Below are 14,099 nucleotides of genomic sequence, written 5' to 3'. Positions count from 1 at the left end.
GATAAAAGTTCAAGTTTCAGTTAGCTAAAAATATATATATATATAGTTAAGGCTTTTTCAAGAATTTGGAGATTTTGGAAATTAATTTTTTTTATAAATTAATAAGAAAATACATATTAACTGCATTTAGCATATGACGGCTTAAACTATGCCTTTTCAAACATCAAAACATATTTCATTCATTCATTCAAAAATGTAGTAATCCACTATTTAGCATACATACATGTATGTTGACAAATAACTTATATTGTAACATGAACAAAACAAACCATAAGAACTATTTTCAGCTCTATGTAACAATAAAAAACAAACATGTGGAAATCATATCCTAATACATGGAACTTATGACTGTTGATAATTGCAACAGTCATAATTTCAGTGAGGTTTTCACTTATTTACTAGAATTACCTCAAAGACACCAAAAGCTACAGTCTCAATGAATTCCGCTTCGACACCAGAGCGGCACTGCGCCATGTTGGCAAATGTCGTTAACAGGTAGATGGTCTCACTGGTCTGCAGGTTCATCAGGTTGTCTGCCAGCTGCTGTCGGCTGTCTGGATCTACAGAGGGGTAACAAGAACACCAGTTAGGTATGTGATACGCCCATCAGGAGTTTAATAGAGAAGCAGAGAAGCAGGAACACACACACACACACACACACACACACATTAAATGCGATCAATTCTGGAATACTCCTTTATCAGTGATCAATGTTTACCTGCAAAACTGTTTAAACAATGATTACAGTAACTGTTATAACAATTATAGATACCTTTCAAATACCCCCGACAGAATTCCACAGTTGGCAGGGAATCGAGATCTAGAGAATGACCTTGACCGTGATGAAGGATGTACAGTAACTGCCACATACTCTCACTAGAAACACAGGTGTATGGCATATCTGCCATAAACTGCCACGATCCCAGTCTGAAAAAATAACAACAATAAAATTCAGGTACAGGTATTAGCATGGTATGGAACATGTCAGTTCTTATTAACATGGTACTAAAATGATGTTTATTATTTCCTTTACTTCAACTACACAATTCCTTTGTATTGCATTTTCTGTAGTTAAAATTAAAATTAAAAACAAGTGAGGTTGGGAAGTTTGGTCCAGACTGCAAACAATCCCCCCCCACCACAAAAAACACATACACAATGTACATGTAGACCACTATCTGATATAAACTTTAAACTGAACTGAAGAAAGATTAAATAGTGTAACAATAAAGATGCATTAATTGTTAAGAAACCGCCACATTTTAAAATGGTGACTAATAGGATGTCATCCACCTTAAAGACAATCAAAGCTAGCATGATGAATGGACTTGCATGGACAGTGTCACCAAATAAATGAAAAATCCAAGGTGCTATACAAAACAGAAGAATTAAAACAAACAAGGCCAATAAAAATAGCAAATGCATGAAATAACAAAACTCTATAGTTCGGTAACATAAATCATCAGGTCAAGTCAGGCCAGAGGTTTTAATGTGCACATTCAGAACAAGCTGTTGTAGCACACAGCTGTCATGGGCGCAGGTGTTGACTCCATCCAGGACAGGGTTTGGGTGGTGGGAGGGGGGGGGGGGGGGGGGGGGAGGGAAGAGGTGGTCACCCACACTGGCATGTGTAAGGGAACACCAGCAGCCTGACCAGGGTCAGTAGCGGGTGAGGGGTTGATTCTGGTGCTATTGAATTTGCAAATGTCCTGTAGGATTAAAGTCAAATAGAAATTGTTGCATAATTTTTTTAGGGTAATTTTGATGCATAATTTGGAACGGTTCGTCAAAATTGAAAATGGAGCTTTGACTTGTTCTAGTTGATCGAAAAGTAGCTCCTTACATGAATCATCTTTAAATGGTACTTAAATAGTACAGGCAGTCTAAGCCACAGTATTTATCCAGACCTCCTAATTTAAGGGGAGCTCTCCCCATCATTAATCACTACCCTCAACTGTTTTCATGGTGAGGTATGTTTATGCATGGTGTCCTTGACAAAAAAGAAATCAACGTATCACCATAAACCATCTAAACTTTGCATAAAAATGCATAACACAAAACATAACAGCCCAGAACTTACAAGATGCAGCTTGATATTTGTCTACTATGGCTAGAACATCTATGCCATGAAAACAGTATTTTGGCTGTGACAGTAGCAAAATGAAAACAAAAGTCAAATTAACAAAATTAACAAAACAAGAAGTTAAAAAGTGAATTGTAACAAAACATTAAAGCACATTATTTAGAGATCTACTCACTGCCACAAAGGGTCATGAAATCTGAAAGATACAGTAGTAATATTGGGTCTTACAGAACAACTTGTGTTTAATAAATACCACTGAAGGAAGTAACATCACAACAACCACACAGATTTTAAAGCACATCTATAGATACCAACTAACCAGCATTGTACACAAGACATGCTGCCTCTATATATGGTTGTACATAAAGACTTGGAATTACGAATTGCGATTTTAAAGGTTAATTTTATAACAAAGTAAAGTTAAAACCTAACAAAAAATGTTTTGTCAAGTTGTAATAAAATATTAGGAAATGACATTACGCATGTTTTCGTATCCAACAAAGGCTATTTTAATTTCATAATTAGTATTGAAAATCATGCATTAAAATTGCTTTTTGGCTATAAAAAAACCCCCAAACATGGCTAGTGTACATACAGAAAAAAATCTAGAATGCTGACAGATATGATAACAATGTCATACTTGTAGATATTCTGTAAAATGCAAAAGCAAAATTAGGAATTATAGCACTTTTTACTTGTTACTGGAAATACAAAGTTTCTCTCTTCCTATCAGATTTTATAATCTTATCTCAAAATAAAAATGGATTGTGGGCTTTTTTTTAAAGTTACTGTTCCAAGGTAATATGGCAGATTGCTTGCTCCATGCTGTAGGTTACAATAGGCCTATAACATGACTTTAAACCAATTTTTAACCGACAACAGATTTGAAACTCAAATATGGAAAAAATGGAAAAGCTGGTCCTAAAGATATTTTTAAGTACAGACTGAGATAACTCAAAAGGTGGAATCAAACACACGTTTAGTAGTTAAACTTAAAAACTCATGAAATGTTCATTGAAACATTTTCTGCTAAACAATAACTAGCACTACAGGGAAATCTTTTAGTTATGTGGGCTTAAATTTGTGTGGTTTTAATAAGAAATACATTTCATTGGGTACTTAAATTTATGGATCAGAAAGATAGCGTCATAAATTCCTACTACATGTATTATATTTTCATTGCATTCTTAAATTTGTTGACTGCACTAGTCCATGAACTGTAGTCTGTATCGGTGGGATTCTGGGAAAGGGCATATATAAGATCCCTTGCTACTATGACAATATATGTCAGAATTACCAAGTGTTTGATATCCAGTAGCCAATGTCCTCTAATGGTGTCATTAAACCAAACAAACTTTATTTACATTAGTTTCTGAAATACAGAAATCTTACCACCATGAAGAAAAGTGATTTCAGAGTACTAACTATGATGCTCCCTGATATGACATTACATTGTGCCCTGCTCTATAGCAACTGGCCTCGGTGGCACAGTAGTTAAGCCATCGGACTACAGGCGGGTAGGTACAGGGTTTGCTGCCCGGTACCCGCTCCAACCCAGAGCGAGTTCTTAAGGGCTCAATGTGTAGGTGTAAGGACACTACACCCTCTTCTCTCTCACTAATCACTAACCAACTAACAACTAACCCACTATTCTGAACAGACAGCTGAGGTGTGTGGCCAGGACAGCGTGCTTAAACCTTAACTGGATATAAGCACGAAAATAAGTTGAGTTGAAATGAAATGAAATGCTCTACAGCTTCACACAAAAGGCCAGTGAAATATTTGTTTAATTACTTCTGAGCTGTGAGAATACAGTCAGTGGATCTCATGAAGAAGTGGTCAAACTCCAGCTGCAGTCTCTCCAGTGTGGCAGGGGGTAGACGGCTGGCGTTGTACGCCTTGAAGTTGAGCCAGTGATCGGACACAAAGGAAACAGTTTGTCTAAAAAATATACATGCAAAACAAAAATCATCAAGGTTTACTGATGTTTTATGTTTCCTAGTAACTAATGATCACAGATGATATTAAATGAACGGCCATTCAATTGTTACCAAATATCTCAAAATGAGTTGTTTATATAGAATACTACATTTGTTTTTGCTAGATATAATTTTTACGAAACGAGTGAAATTCCCATGTTAGTATCTGACCAAATACAAGTGAGGTCAGATACAATGGGAAGTTCATGAGTTTTGTAAAAAAATTATCTAGAGAAAACAAGTGTGATATTTTATTTATTACCCATTACCAAATAATGTAGAACTTGACAATTACTTCCAACATTACTCAACGAGACATGCTAATGCACACAGCTATGACCAGTGAAGATGACGTCACTTACCAAAATGATTGCACATTGCTACTAATATTCACCATCAGGTGCATATGAAATTTGTACGACACACCTAAATGTTCATCAGGTGGGTAATAAAAAAACATATCTAAAAAGGAAACATTTTTGGATACCTTTTCAATGAGTAACAGGCCACAAATTTAGACCAAAATCACTCTGCTATGCTATGGACATTTAATACATAACTTGATAATTTCACAAGGAATGAAAGACACTGATAATTTCACAAAGAATGAAAGATATCTCATATACAAAACAGAGGTAGTTACCTGATCATCTTGCCAAGCCGCTTATTGAGCTGGCGATACCGAGTCATGCTGTATGTCTTCAGCCCGTCACCAAGAATTGTGATCCATATCGTGGCAAACGCAAACACACGAATAATCACAGCCTCTGTGGTGAGGTGAATGTCATATTTCACATTTCCTGGAAAAAAAACCCAACCCCAGAACATAATTATATTAGTTTAATAGCAGGGAACATTTTGTTCAAGTTTTAGAGATCACTACACAATTTTAAAACATTAAACAGTTGTAGCTAATCAATTTTCAATTGACTAGAAATATTGTTAATTAAGATTTCGAAAAAAAAAATTTGATCTGAACAGCACATTTTAATCCATGGTAAGGTATACTCAGTCTGATGGAAAGAAGAGATGAAATTTACTTCACTACTAGTCTAAGGAAGGAAATGTTTTTATTTAACGACACACTCAACACATCTGATTTACGGTTATATGGCGTCGAACATATTATGGTTAAGGACCACACACATATTGAGGGAGGAAACCCATTGCCACTTCAGGAACTATTCTTTTCGATTAGCAGCAAGATATCTTTTATATGCACCATCCCATAGACAGTATAGCACATACCACGGCCTTTGATGTACCAGTTGTGGTGCACTGGCTGGAGTGAGAAATAACCCAATGGGCCCACTGACAGGGATCGATCCCAAACCGACCGCGCCCCCCGATGGAAAGAAAAGACCAAATTTACTTCACGACTAGTCTAAGAGTAGTTATGCCTTTAATGTGGGACTAAATGTTGGTATGTTGGTACTGTAAGACTGACTGCCAGAATCAAGGTTAACTTTCTGATACTGTGAATGAGGATTTTGCTTGCAGTCAATATTTGCTGTAACCATTTATGTCTTCCCTTATTTCTTTCCATTAGTATATTTTTATGATCAAGATGCTGAATGTCAACAAAATGTTTGTGTTGTACTGTAACATAAAGCATCATCATTTTAATTACAGTATAATGGTCAATTTGTTATTAATGGCGATAGCATTAATAGTATTATAATGGATTAAAAAAATTCTGTTCCACAAGCATTCATAACCACTAGTGTACCGAGCCCCAATTTTTTTTGTATCTCATAAGTTCAACGCCCGTAACTGAAAATAAAGGATAAATTGCCATGAAAGTCAAATTTTATCTGTAGCAGTATGCGAGAAAGCTAAACACAGAATTTAGATCAATATCTTAAGGCATTGCGAAACATTGTGGAACAGATGGACAGACAGACAGAATGGTGGAGACGAATACCTATAGTCCACTCCAGTTGGGCAGTTTGAGGACTAAAAATAAACAAAATAAAGAGAAATAAAAACGGTATTGAGAAAAACAAAAAAACAAATTGTGACAGGAATGACCGACTGAATGAGTTTAATGACACCCCAGCACAAAAAATAGATCACCTAACGGGTGTCAAATTTATGAATGATTATGTGACAGGAAGATGGTGGTATGTTGGGTTGGTGTTAATTCAGTTATGTACACTGAACACTAAAATATGTGACACACACTCACCAGAAAATTGGACGGATGCTTTGAGTACGTGAGCAAACACTAAAGTGACCGGAAACTGCTTCAGAATTGATACGATATCATTTTCATGGAGGTATAACCAAAGATTGCTGGGGTCTTCATCCTAGAATACAAGTTAAATAAATTTATTTCAATTATTTCTTTAAAACAAATAATTATATCATCTTTTCGAATACTAAAATTAATTAGAAATATTTTCAGGAAAAACACAACAGATGTGCAACTTTCTGAAGACATGTCATACATATTAATGAGCCATGGTGAATGCAGAAGAACAGAGAGAGAGAGAGAGAGAGAGTAGGGAGATGGGACTGAGGAGGGAGAGAGACACACACACACACACAGAGAGAGAGAGAGAGAGAGAGAGAGAGAGAGAGAGAGAGAGAGAGAGAGAGAGAGAGAGAGAGAGAGAGAGAGAGAGAGAGAGAGAGAGAGAGAGAGAGAGAGAGAGAGAGAATTAGGGTTAGGAGGGAGGAGTTAGGAAGATCTGTTCATCTAACATTAACAAGCTAATACTGTCTTGAAAACCCCACTCACTTCTTCCCCATCTGAATCGACCATGATCCACGTGTTTTCCATCTGAACACTCTGTGGGCTCACTGAGGTTCTCATCTGACACATGAAGTCTTCCCGGGCACTAACAAAATCATACAATACATAATATTTAGTATCTTCGATACTATATTCATTTTTAATAATCTCTATTCTGAATGGTAAATTATAAAGGAGTATCTTTCAATTATTCTACATAATATATATATATCATCATGTGGTTCATACAATCGCATAAAATAACTAGTGATATTCTTTATGTCACGGAAAGGTTATATACAGTGTGAGAAACTGAACTTATTAAATGCACATAGAATGACAAGTAGTTATCACAGACTTAACTACCCTAAAATACATATACATAGACACAATTTGAATATGTTAATACAGATGAAGTTGCATTTTCATTTACATTTTTATCATTCACAATTTATTTTTGGAATACAGAAACAAGAAAATATAATCAAAATTATGAATGTTTTTCACACCAAGACCAAATTCTGTGGAGAATCGAATACACTGTGGCAATCTCCATAGCACTGCTGACTGCATGTAGAAACTAGCATTTATAAAACAACAAAGTTAGACAAACTGCCAGCCAGTCAAAGAAGGAACAGAACTGCATTACGACATACATGGTGGGTTGTAACAGCGTCGACAATTCAGTGACAAGGTGATCCAACAAAGGACTTCCGAAACCTCCTGCTGTGTCTGCCGGTGGCGGTGGTGGGACTTGAACCAATTTAGTAGCCCACGTCCCAACTCCAGCTGGGCACCTCAGGATGTGGTTCAGTATAAACAAATGATCTTCAAATGTTGCTAAGCGCAGAAGTGTTGCAACCTAAAAACAAACATAAACAAATAGTAAATAAACATAATCTGTTTAAACCAATAATACTTTATGTATTATCATTTTACCAATCAAAAAGCCTATATTTGACTTTAGTGATTTCCCTAGAAATTAGGCAAGGCATGGTAGATCAAACACTTTTGGGGCATTTTCACAATTTTCGGGGCACTTGTTTTTCATTAAAAATACACAAAAATTAATTGAAATAAACATTAATGTAATTTATGTGCTTGCTTTAATAAATTAATGGCAAACGATGTAAAAGGCATATTTTATTAATTAATAATACCTTTTTGGGTGTTTTATAAAGGCAATTTTAGAATTAATTAGTGAAAAAGACTTGTTTAATCTCAGGGCAGCATGGTGCTGATTAAGGCAAGATGGTGCTAGACTATTGAGGCATGGTGCTGCACCATGCTAAAACAAGCTAGAGGAAACACTAGACTTGAGTTACATCCTACCCCAAACACCCCATCCCAACAATCTGTTGAATAACCATGGTTTACGAAAATAAGCTGGCTTCAGTGGGTGGTGGGATTTAGCTCAATTGGGTGAGTGCTCGCTTGAGGTGCCTGTGTTGCAGTATCAAACCACCTCGGTGGATCCATTCAGCTTATTGGGGTTTTCTCGTTCCAACCAGTGCACCACAACTGGTCAAAGGCTGTGGTATGTGCTTTCCTGTCTGTTAGAAAATGCATATAAAAGATCCCTTGCTGCATTAGGAAAAATGTAGCGGGTTTCCTCTGATGACTATGTATTATAATTATCAAATGTTTGACCTCCAATAGCAAATGATTAATTAATCAATATGCTCTAGTGGTGTTGTTAAACAAAACAAACTGTCACTGGTTAAACCATTGGAATTATGGTTGGTAGATACTGGGTTAATAACCTTGTACCTGTCTCTATTTCACCCAGCTTGAGTCTTAACGGCCTGCAGTGGATGTGCAATGCTACTACAACAACTTGTCTCTCAATAATCACTAACAACCAACTATCCTGGACAGATATCCCACATTGTTGAGGTGTGTGCCCAGGACAGCATGCTTGAATTGTAATTAAATAAAAGCATGGAAGAAAACAAGCATTCTGACAATACCGCCAAACCAATACATGTCCCCTACTGGGCCCAACAAAGCTCCTTAGCTCAAGGGCCATAACTATGTGAAAAATAGGTAAATCACCATGAAAGTAAAACTTGATCTGTAACAGTACATGATAGGGCGAGACATAGCCCAGTGGTAAAGCACTTGCTTGACGCGTGGTCGGTTTGGGATCGATCCCGGTCGGTGGGCCCATTGGGCTATTTCTCGCTCCAGCCAGTGTACCACGACTGGTACATCAAAGGCCGTAGGTATGTGCTATCCTGTTTATGGGATTGTGCATATAAAAGATCACTTGCTGCTAATCGAAAAGAACAGCCCATTAAGTGGCAACAGTGGGTTCCCTCCTTCAATATCTGTGTGGTCCGTAACCATATAACCGTAAATAAAATGTGTTGAGTACATCGTTAAATAAACCATTTCCTTCCAGTACATGATAATTCTATTAAAAAATCTGCATCTTCAGGCATTGCAGAAAAAAAAGTCTGAAAAACTATATATTGGACAGATAGATGGACAGACAGACAGACAGACAGAAGGATGAAGACAAAAACCCTATAGTCTCCTCTGGTTGGACTGGTAGTGGATTAATAAAAAGTTGGGATGGAGGCAAAAGTGAGTCACCAGTTTCTGTGTCCACTGCCGAATGTTGTTAAGAAATTCCCGGTCCCTGCTTGGACGCCGGTGGAACATGAACAGCACAGAGATACAATCCTTGAGTTTCCCAATTTGGTGTGAATATTCAGCCTTCTGAACAAGGAGAACTACAAATCAGAAAAACACAATCATGCAGTTCATCTTAGGTACATACTTTATGCAGTCAGTAATTAAAATACAGTGGAACTCCTCTAAACTGGACACCCTCGGGACCAAGTAAAAAGTCCAGTATTAAGAGGTATCCGGTTTAGAGAGCTTCTCTTCTGCACAGATATTTAAACAGGGATCATGAAAAACATCCGGTTTACAGAGGGTCCGGTTTTGAGAGGTTTCATTGTAGTAGACCACTATTATAGATTATTTACCATATTAATCTAAAAGGAGACACACAGGACTCTTGTCCCTCTCCCTCAAGATGACAGGTCTCTTGTCTCCTGATCACACATTTTGAAATTACATGTACAAACAATATGTTGAACAAGACATAGTATAGCTGTGTATTTATATTAAGTACAAGCAAATAGTACACATGTGTGCAAAATACTTTACAGGCAAGGGAGTCTTATGTGTTTAGGAGGTAAATTTCCATCCCCTCTATCTAAGATATTGTAGATAGGTCCTTATTTACAAACATTACTGACTTATTTATTTAATAAAAGAATCTAAACTAGTTCACAGAATACAATATGCCATAATCATAAGCTTGAAATATTGGTTAAGAAAAATTAAAATATATTTTACAATATTTTTAGTAATAGTTTAGTATACAAACATCTCTAAAAGATGGTCTTTAAATGGGCTTCTAAAACAATGCAGGTGAAAAGTAAATGTTACCTTGAATGGGAGCATTTTTTGGAATGTTTTTCAAAGCTGGTGATTTGGTTAAAAATGAATACAAATATGATTCAACTTGCAGTCTGAAAGAGAAAATCACATTCACTATAACGACAGGAATTTATGCTTATGTATGTGTGTGCACATGCATGGTGTTGCAGAATCCTATAATTACTAATAATCTTAAAATTTGTTTATACTCAATGCTCACATTTGAAAGTATCATTATTAGCTTTTGTATGTATTGTGTTGTTTTTATTGGTTTTCAAAATGTTAAATTAATACTATGATCCTGTTACTGGCAATATAATTATTTTAATGAAACCTAGCCATCATCGTCAATTAAGACTGAATTTGTAGCAGAACTCCTGAATGTGGAGAACTGTGTGAAGTAATACCTGGACAGCTGTGAGGAATAGGCATACAATGACAACTTCTGTTGGACCTCTTCTCGGATGGTCAGCAGAGTCTGGCTCATACTCTCAATCGCGGATGTATTCAGTTTACACATCTCGTACATATGGGTTGTAGAGACCTTGGAACCATCACCACACTGACCCTTAAAAATATATTAAAAACATTACTTGTTAACAGGGCCTTTCTAGTGATTGGCAAGAGGCAGTCAACTATGTGCTAAAAAAACAACAACCCCAAAACCCACCACCAACACCAACACACACACATGATTATGTCCCTATGATGCTCATGATTATTTACTGTATAAAAAACAATAGAAAATAACTTGACAATGTACAGGTAATTATGTCAGTCTTTTTTAATAAGTTTATAATAAACGTGCAAACTTGTGTTATTTAACCAAATGCCTAATTCACTAAACTCTCACAACTTTGTAATCTCACAGAGCAGTGCAAAAAAAACTTGCAAGGATGATGCAATGTTGCTTTTACAGTATGTAGCTATTATTAAAATAATAATGGTGGTGGGTGTGGCAATGAACAGTAAATACAAAAGAGGACACAGTAACCTTGGGTCTTCTCCAGCTAATCAAAATGAGAACATAAAATTAACAATGGCTATACTGCAAACAACAATTTATACAAAAGTGAGAAGTACTGCACCTGATGACAGTCTCCACCAAATACAATTATGATCACCTAGTGAAGTGAATCTTTATAAAAATGATTTACAAAAATGAAAATGAATAATAATTAAATATATTTTCAAAGACATTATAATAAAAGTATGTATATGTACATATTACTATTTATTATGATGTCAAACCTGGGCAGTGACTGTGTGTGTAGTTGTAATCCAGACTTCTTCCATCAGCTGGCTATATGCTTTCTGTAGAATGGCAATATCATCTTCGGCACTCAACAGATTCTTACGTGAGCGATAGTAATTCAGTAGGATTTCATAGAACTCATGGGATTCCTTTTTTGCTTCATTCTGCATAAAAAAAGTCCAGTATAAAGACAAATTATTTCCATATACTAATCTTAGCTATTTGTTTTTAAAAAGAAGCCCAATTTTGTTAAATCCAATTAAAATTTGTCTTACTTTTAATGATATAAACAAATATACATACATGTAATCTAGATCCTAATTGTATTCAGTGTATTTTTCTTTAAAGATGATGTTTATACTTACTGTACAGATTGATGGAGAGTGAGAGTGAGAGACAGAGACAGAGACAGAGAGAGGTGAGAAAGGTGTATCATATCATATCAGGGAGATAAATGGATGGCCCCATAATTAGTTAATAAGTTATGCATGTACATGTATTTTTTCTTTCAAATTTCATCCATTAATACACCCATTCATTCATTTAGCCACTTACTCAATTACATATTCTCCAGACACTATGTTTAAAAGGCAAAAACAAAATTCAGGAACTGAAGTAAACAAATTAAGCATTAAAATACACAATATATAAATAAATACATGTACATGTACAAGACATTGTAAAGCACCTGAATGAATTTCTCTATTATCTGTGGGTTTTTCAACAGCTGCTGATTGTAGTAAAGTGCTTGAATCTGCTCCATAGTCATTGGTTTGACCGTTTTCTGATCTGTCGCTTCTCGATACACCTTTCTGTGCATGACTTTTTCTTGATTTTCTTTTTGGGATACTACATTTTGAACTTGTTTCTCTTTTGTATGTTCTTTTGATATGCCTGCCATGGCTGATGCAAGACCTTGCTCAGCTAAAGGAACTGGTTCCTCTTTGAGATGAGATGATTTGATGTCAGTCTGACTGGGTTGTGTCATGGACTGTTCCTTGTTCATTTGTGGAACATCAAATAACATATGAGATACTGATTGAGAGGATTCTGTTTTTTCACCTGGGTTAAGCACCTCACTGGGAGAAACTTCAAACTCAGTAACATTACAATCCACCCCAGTTGGTCCAGCCTCAATGTTTTCAATAGTAGTAGCACTATCACATATAGATATCTTGGATATTTCTGTATTAACAGAACTAAGCTCACCAGTTTTGAAAATGGGAGATTGTTTTCTATGTGTGTTCTCAACCTCCTTGTCACTGACAGAACTAACATCTTGAATTGGTTTAAGTTTTAATGTTCCAATTCCACATTCAATAATAGGAATATTTAAGCCTTCAGAATCTGCTTTAGTATCTAACTTAACACTTTCTATAGATTCTGCTGCAACAAGTTCTTCAGTTTGGTCTGTTTTCTGTTCCATCTTTTCACATCCAGCTCCTACTGAAGCATTTAGATCAGCTGGCATCTCAGTATCTATCTGAACACTTTCTACATCTTCTGATTTAGCACTTTCTTCATTCTGATCTGTCTTCTGTTCTGTCTCTTCACATCCAGCTATTACTGAACCATGCGGATCAGCTGGTATCTCAGTATCTATCTGAACACTTTCTACAGCTTCTGATTTAGCACTTTCTTCAATCTGATCTGTCTTCTGTTCTGTCTCTTCACATCCAGCTATTACTGAACCATGTGGATCAGTTGGTATCTCAGTATCTATCTGAACACTTTCTACAGCTTCTGATTTAGCACTTTCTTCAATCTGATCTGTTTCTTCGCATCCAGCTATTACTGAACCACCTCGATCTGGTAAAACATCACCCACTGCCTTTTGATCTACAAATGATGCCTCTGTATCTTTCACATTATCTTCACCTGACAAAAAAATTTCAGATGTAAATATATCAGTTCCTTCTGCACAATGAACAAGAGAGTCAGTAATAGGAGTCTGTGAACATTGTGTATTTGCTTCACTGTGTGCTGACACACTCTCTTCAGTATCAGCTGTCTTTTCCTCCACCTTTTCACCTGCAGCAACCCCCAGTAACCCATCTGGATCAGGTGGAGGCGCCCCCATTTCCTTTCCATCCAAAGATGATTCCTCCAATTCTTTGACAACTTCATCTTTGTGATGCAAAGGTTTGTCAAGAGAAATTGTTTCTTCTGATTCTGCTACAGTTGTGGAGTCACTTTTTTCCTCCTCGCAGACTTCTTTAAGACTAGGACATGAAGACTCTTGTGTAGTAGTACAAAGTTCTGGAGATTGATGTGTTTTCACAACATCTTTTGTCCTTAATTTACTTTTCTTTTGTTTGGTTTCACCTCCCTGAAAAGAAACCAAAAAATGTCACTAAGGCCATAAGAATGAAAGTTATAGATTTGTGTCTACCGCCCGCATGCCGTGAAAGGTACCGCTGAAAATTTTCATTATTTACAAAAAAAATTCATTATTTGCACAAAAAAAGGCACTTAATGATCATCACACAAATTCAAGTTCCAAATCATCAATAGTGGTAATGTCTACGAGGTCCTTTGCACCAAAACTGCCATCTCTGTCATAAATTCTGAAGTGTAGCCCAGCAGAGC

General features: G+C 36.3%; 1 protein-coding gene across 3 annotated transcripts in view; it reads right to left on the bottom strand.

Annotated features, from left to right (window-relative positions):
* LOC121368039 (ectopic P granules protein 5 homolog) overlaps nucleotides 1-14,099 on the bottom strand; it is a 59,230-nt gene that overhangs the window by 44,537 nt on the left and 594 nt on the right. For 2 of the 3 annotated variants that reach the window (XM_041492551.1, XM_041492552.1), the window contains exons 2-14: nucleotides 12,199-13,839; nucleotides 11,507-11,674; nucleotides 10,663-10,823; nucleotides 10,265-10,347; nucleotides 9,398-9,537; nucleotides 7,456-7,661; nucleotides 6,806-6,905; nucleotides 6,251-6,371; nucleotides 4,706-4,862; nucleotides 3,878-4,024; nucleotides 2,259-2,279; nucleotides 773-927; nucleotides 409-560 (exon numbers count right to left, since the gene is read on the bottom strand). In XM_041492551.1, the coding sequence (XP_041348485.1) occupies nucleotides 409-560; nucleotides 773-927; nucleotides 2,259-2,279; nucleotides 3,878-4,024; nucleotides 4,706-4,862; nucleotides 6,251-6,371; nucleotides 6,806-6,905; nucleotides 7,456-7,661; nucleotides 9,398-9,537; nucleotides 10,265-10,347; nucleotides 10,663-10,823; nucleotides 11,507-11,674; nucleotides 12,199-13,839 (3,252 nt within the window). The remainder of the gene's footprint in view (nucleotides 1-408; nucleotides 561-772; nucleotides 928-2,258; nucleotides 2,280-3,877; nucleotides 4,025-4,705; nucleotides 4,863-6,250; nucleotides 6,372-6,805; nucleotides 6,906-7,455; nucleotides 7,662-9,397; nucleotides 9,538-10,264; nucleotides 10,348-10,662; nucleotides 10,824-11,506; nucleotides 11,675-12,198; nucleotides 13,840-14,099) is intronic. The other variant, XM_041492553.1, reaches the window with a different exon arrangement.

The sequence above is a fragment of the Gigantopelta aegis genome, chromosome 3, assembly GCF_016097555.1.
Source record: "Gigantopelta aegis isolate Gae_Host chromosome 3, Gae_host_genome, whole genome shotgun sequence".
NCBI classification, from domain to species: Eukaryota; Metazoa; Mollusca; class Gastropoda; order Neomphalida; family Peltospiridae; genus Gigantopelta; species Gigantopelta aegis.
Note: the sequence above shows the minus strand (reverse complement) of the source record. Positions and strands in the feature narration are given on the sequence as shown.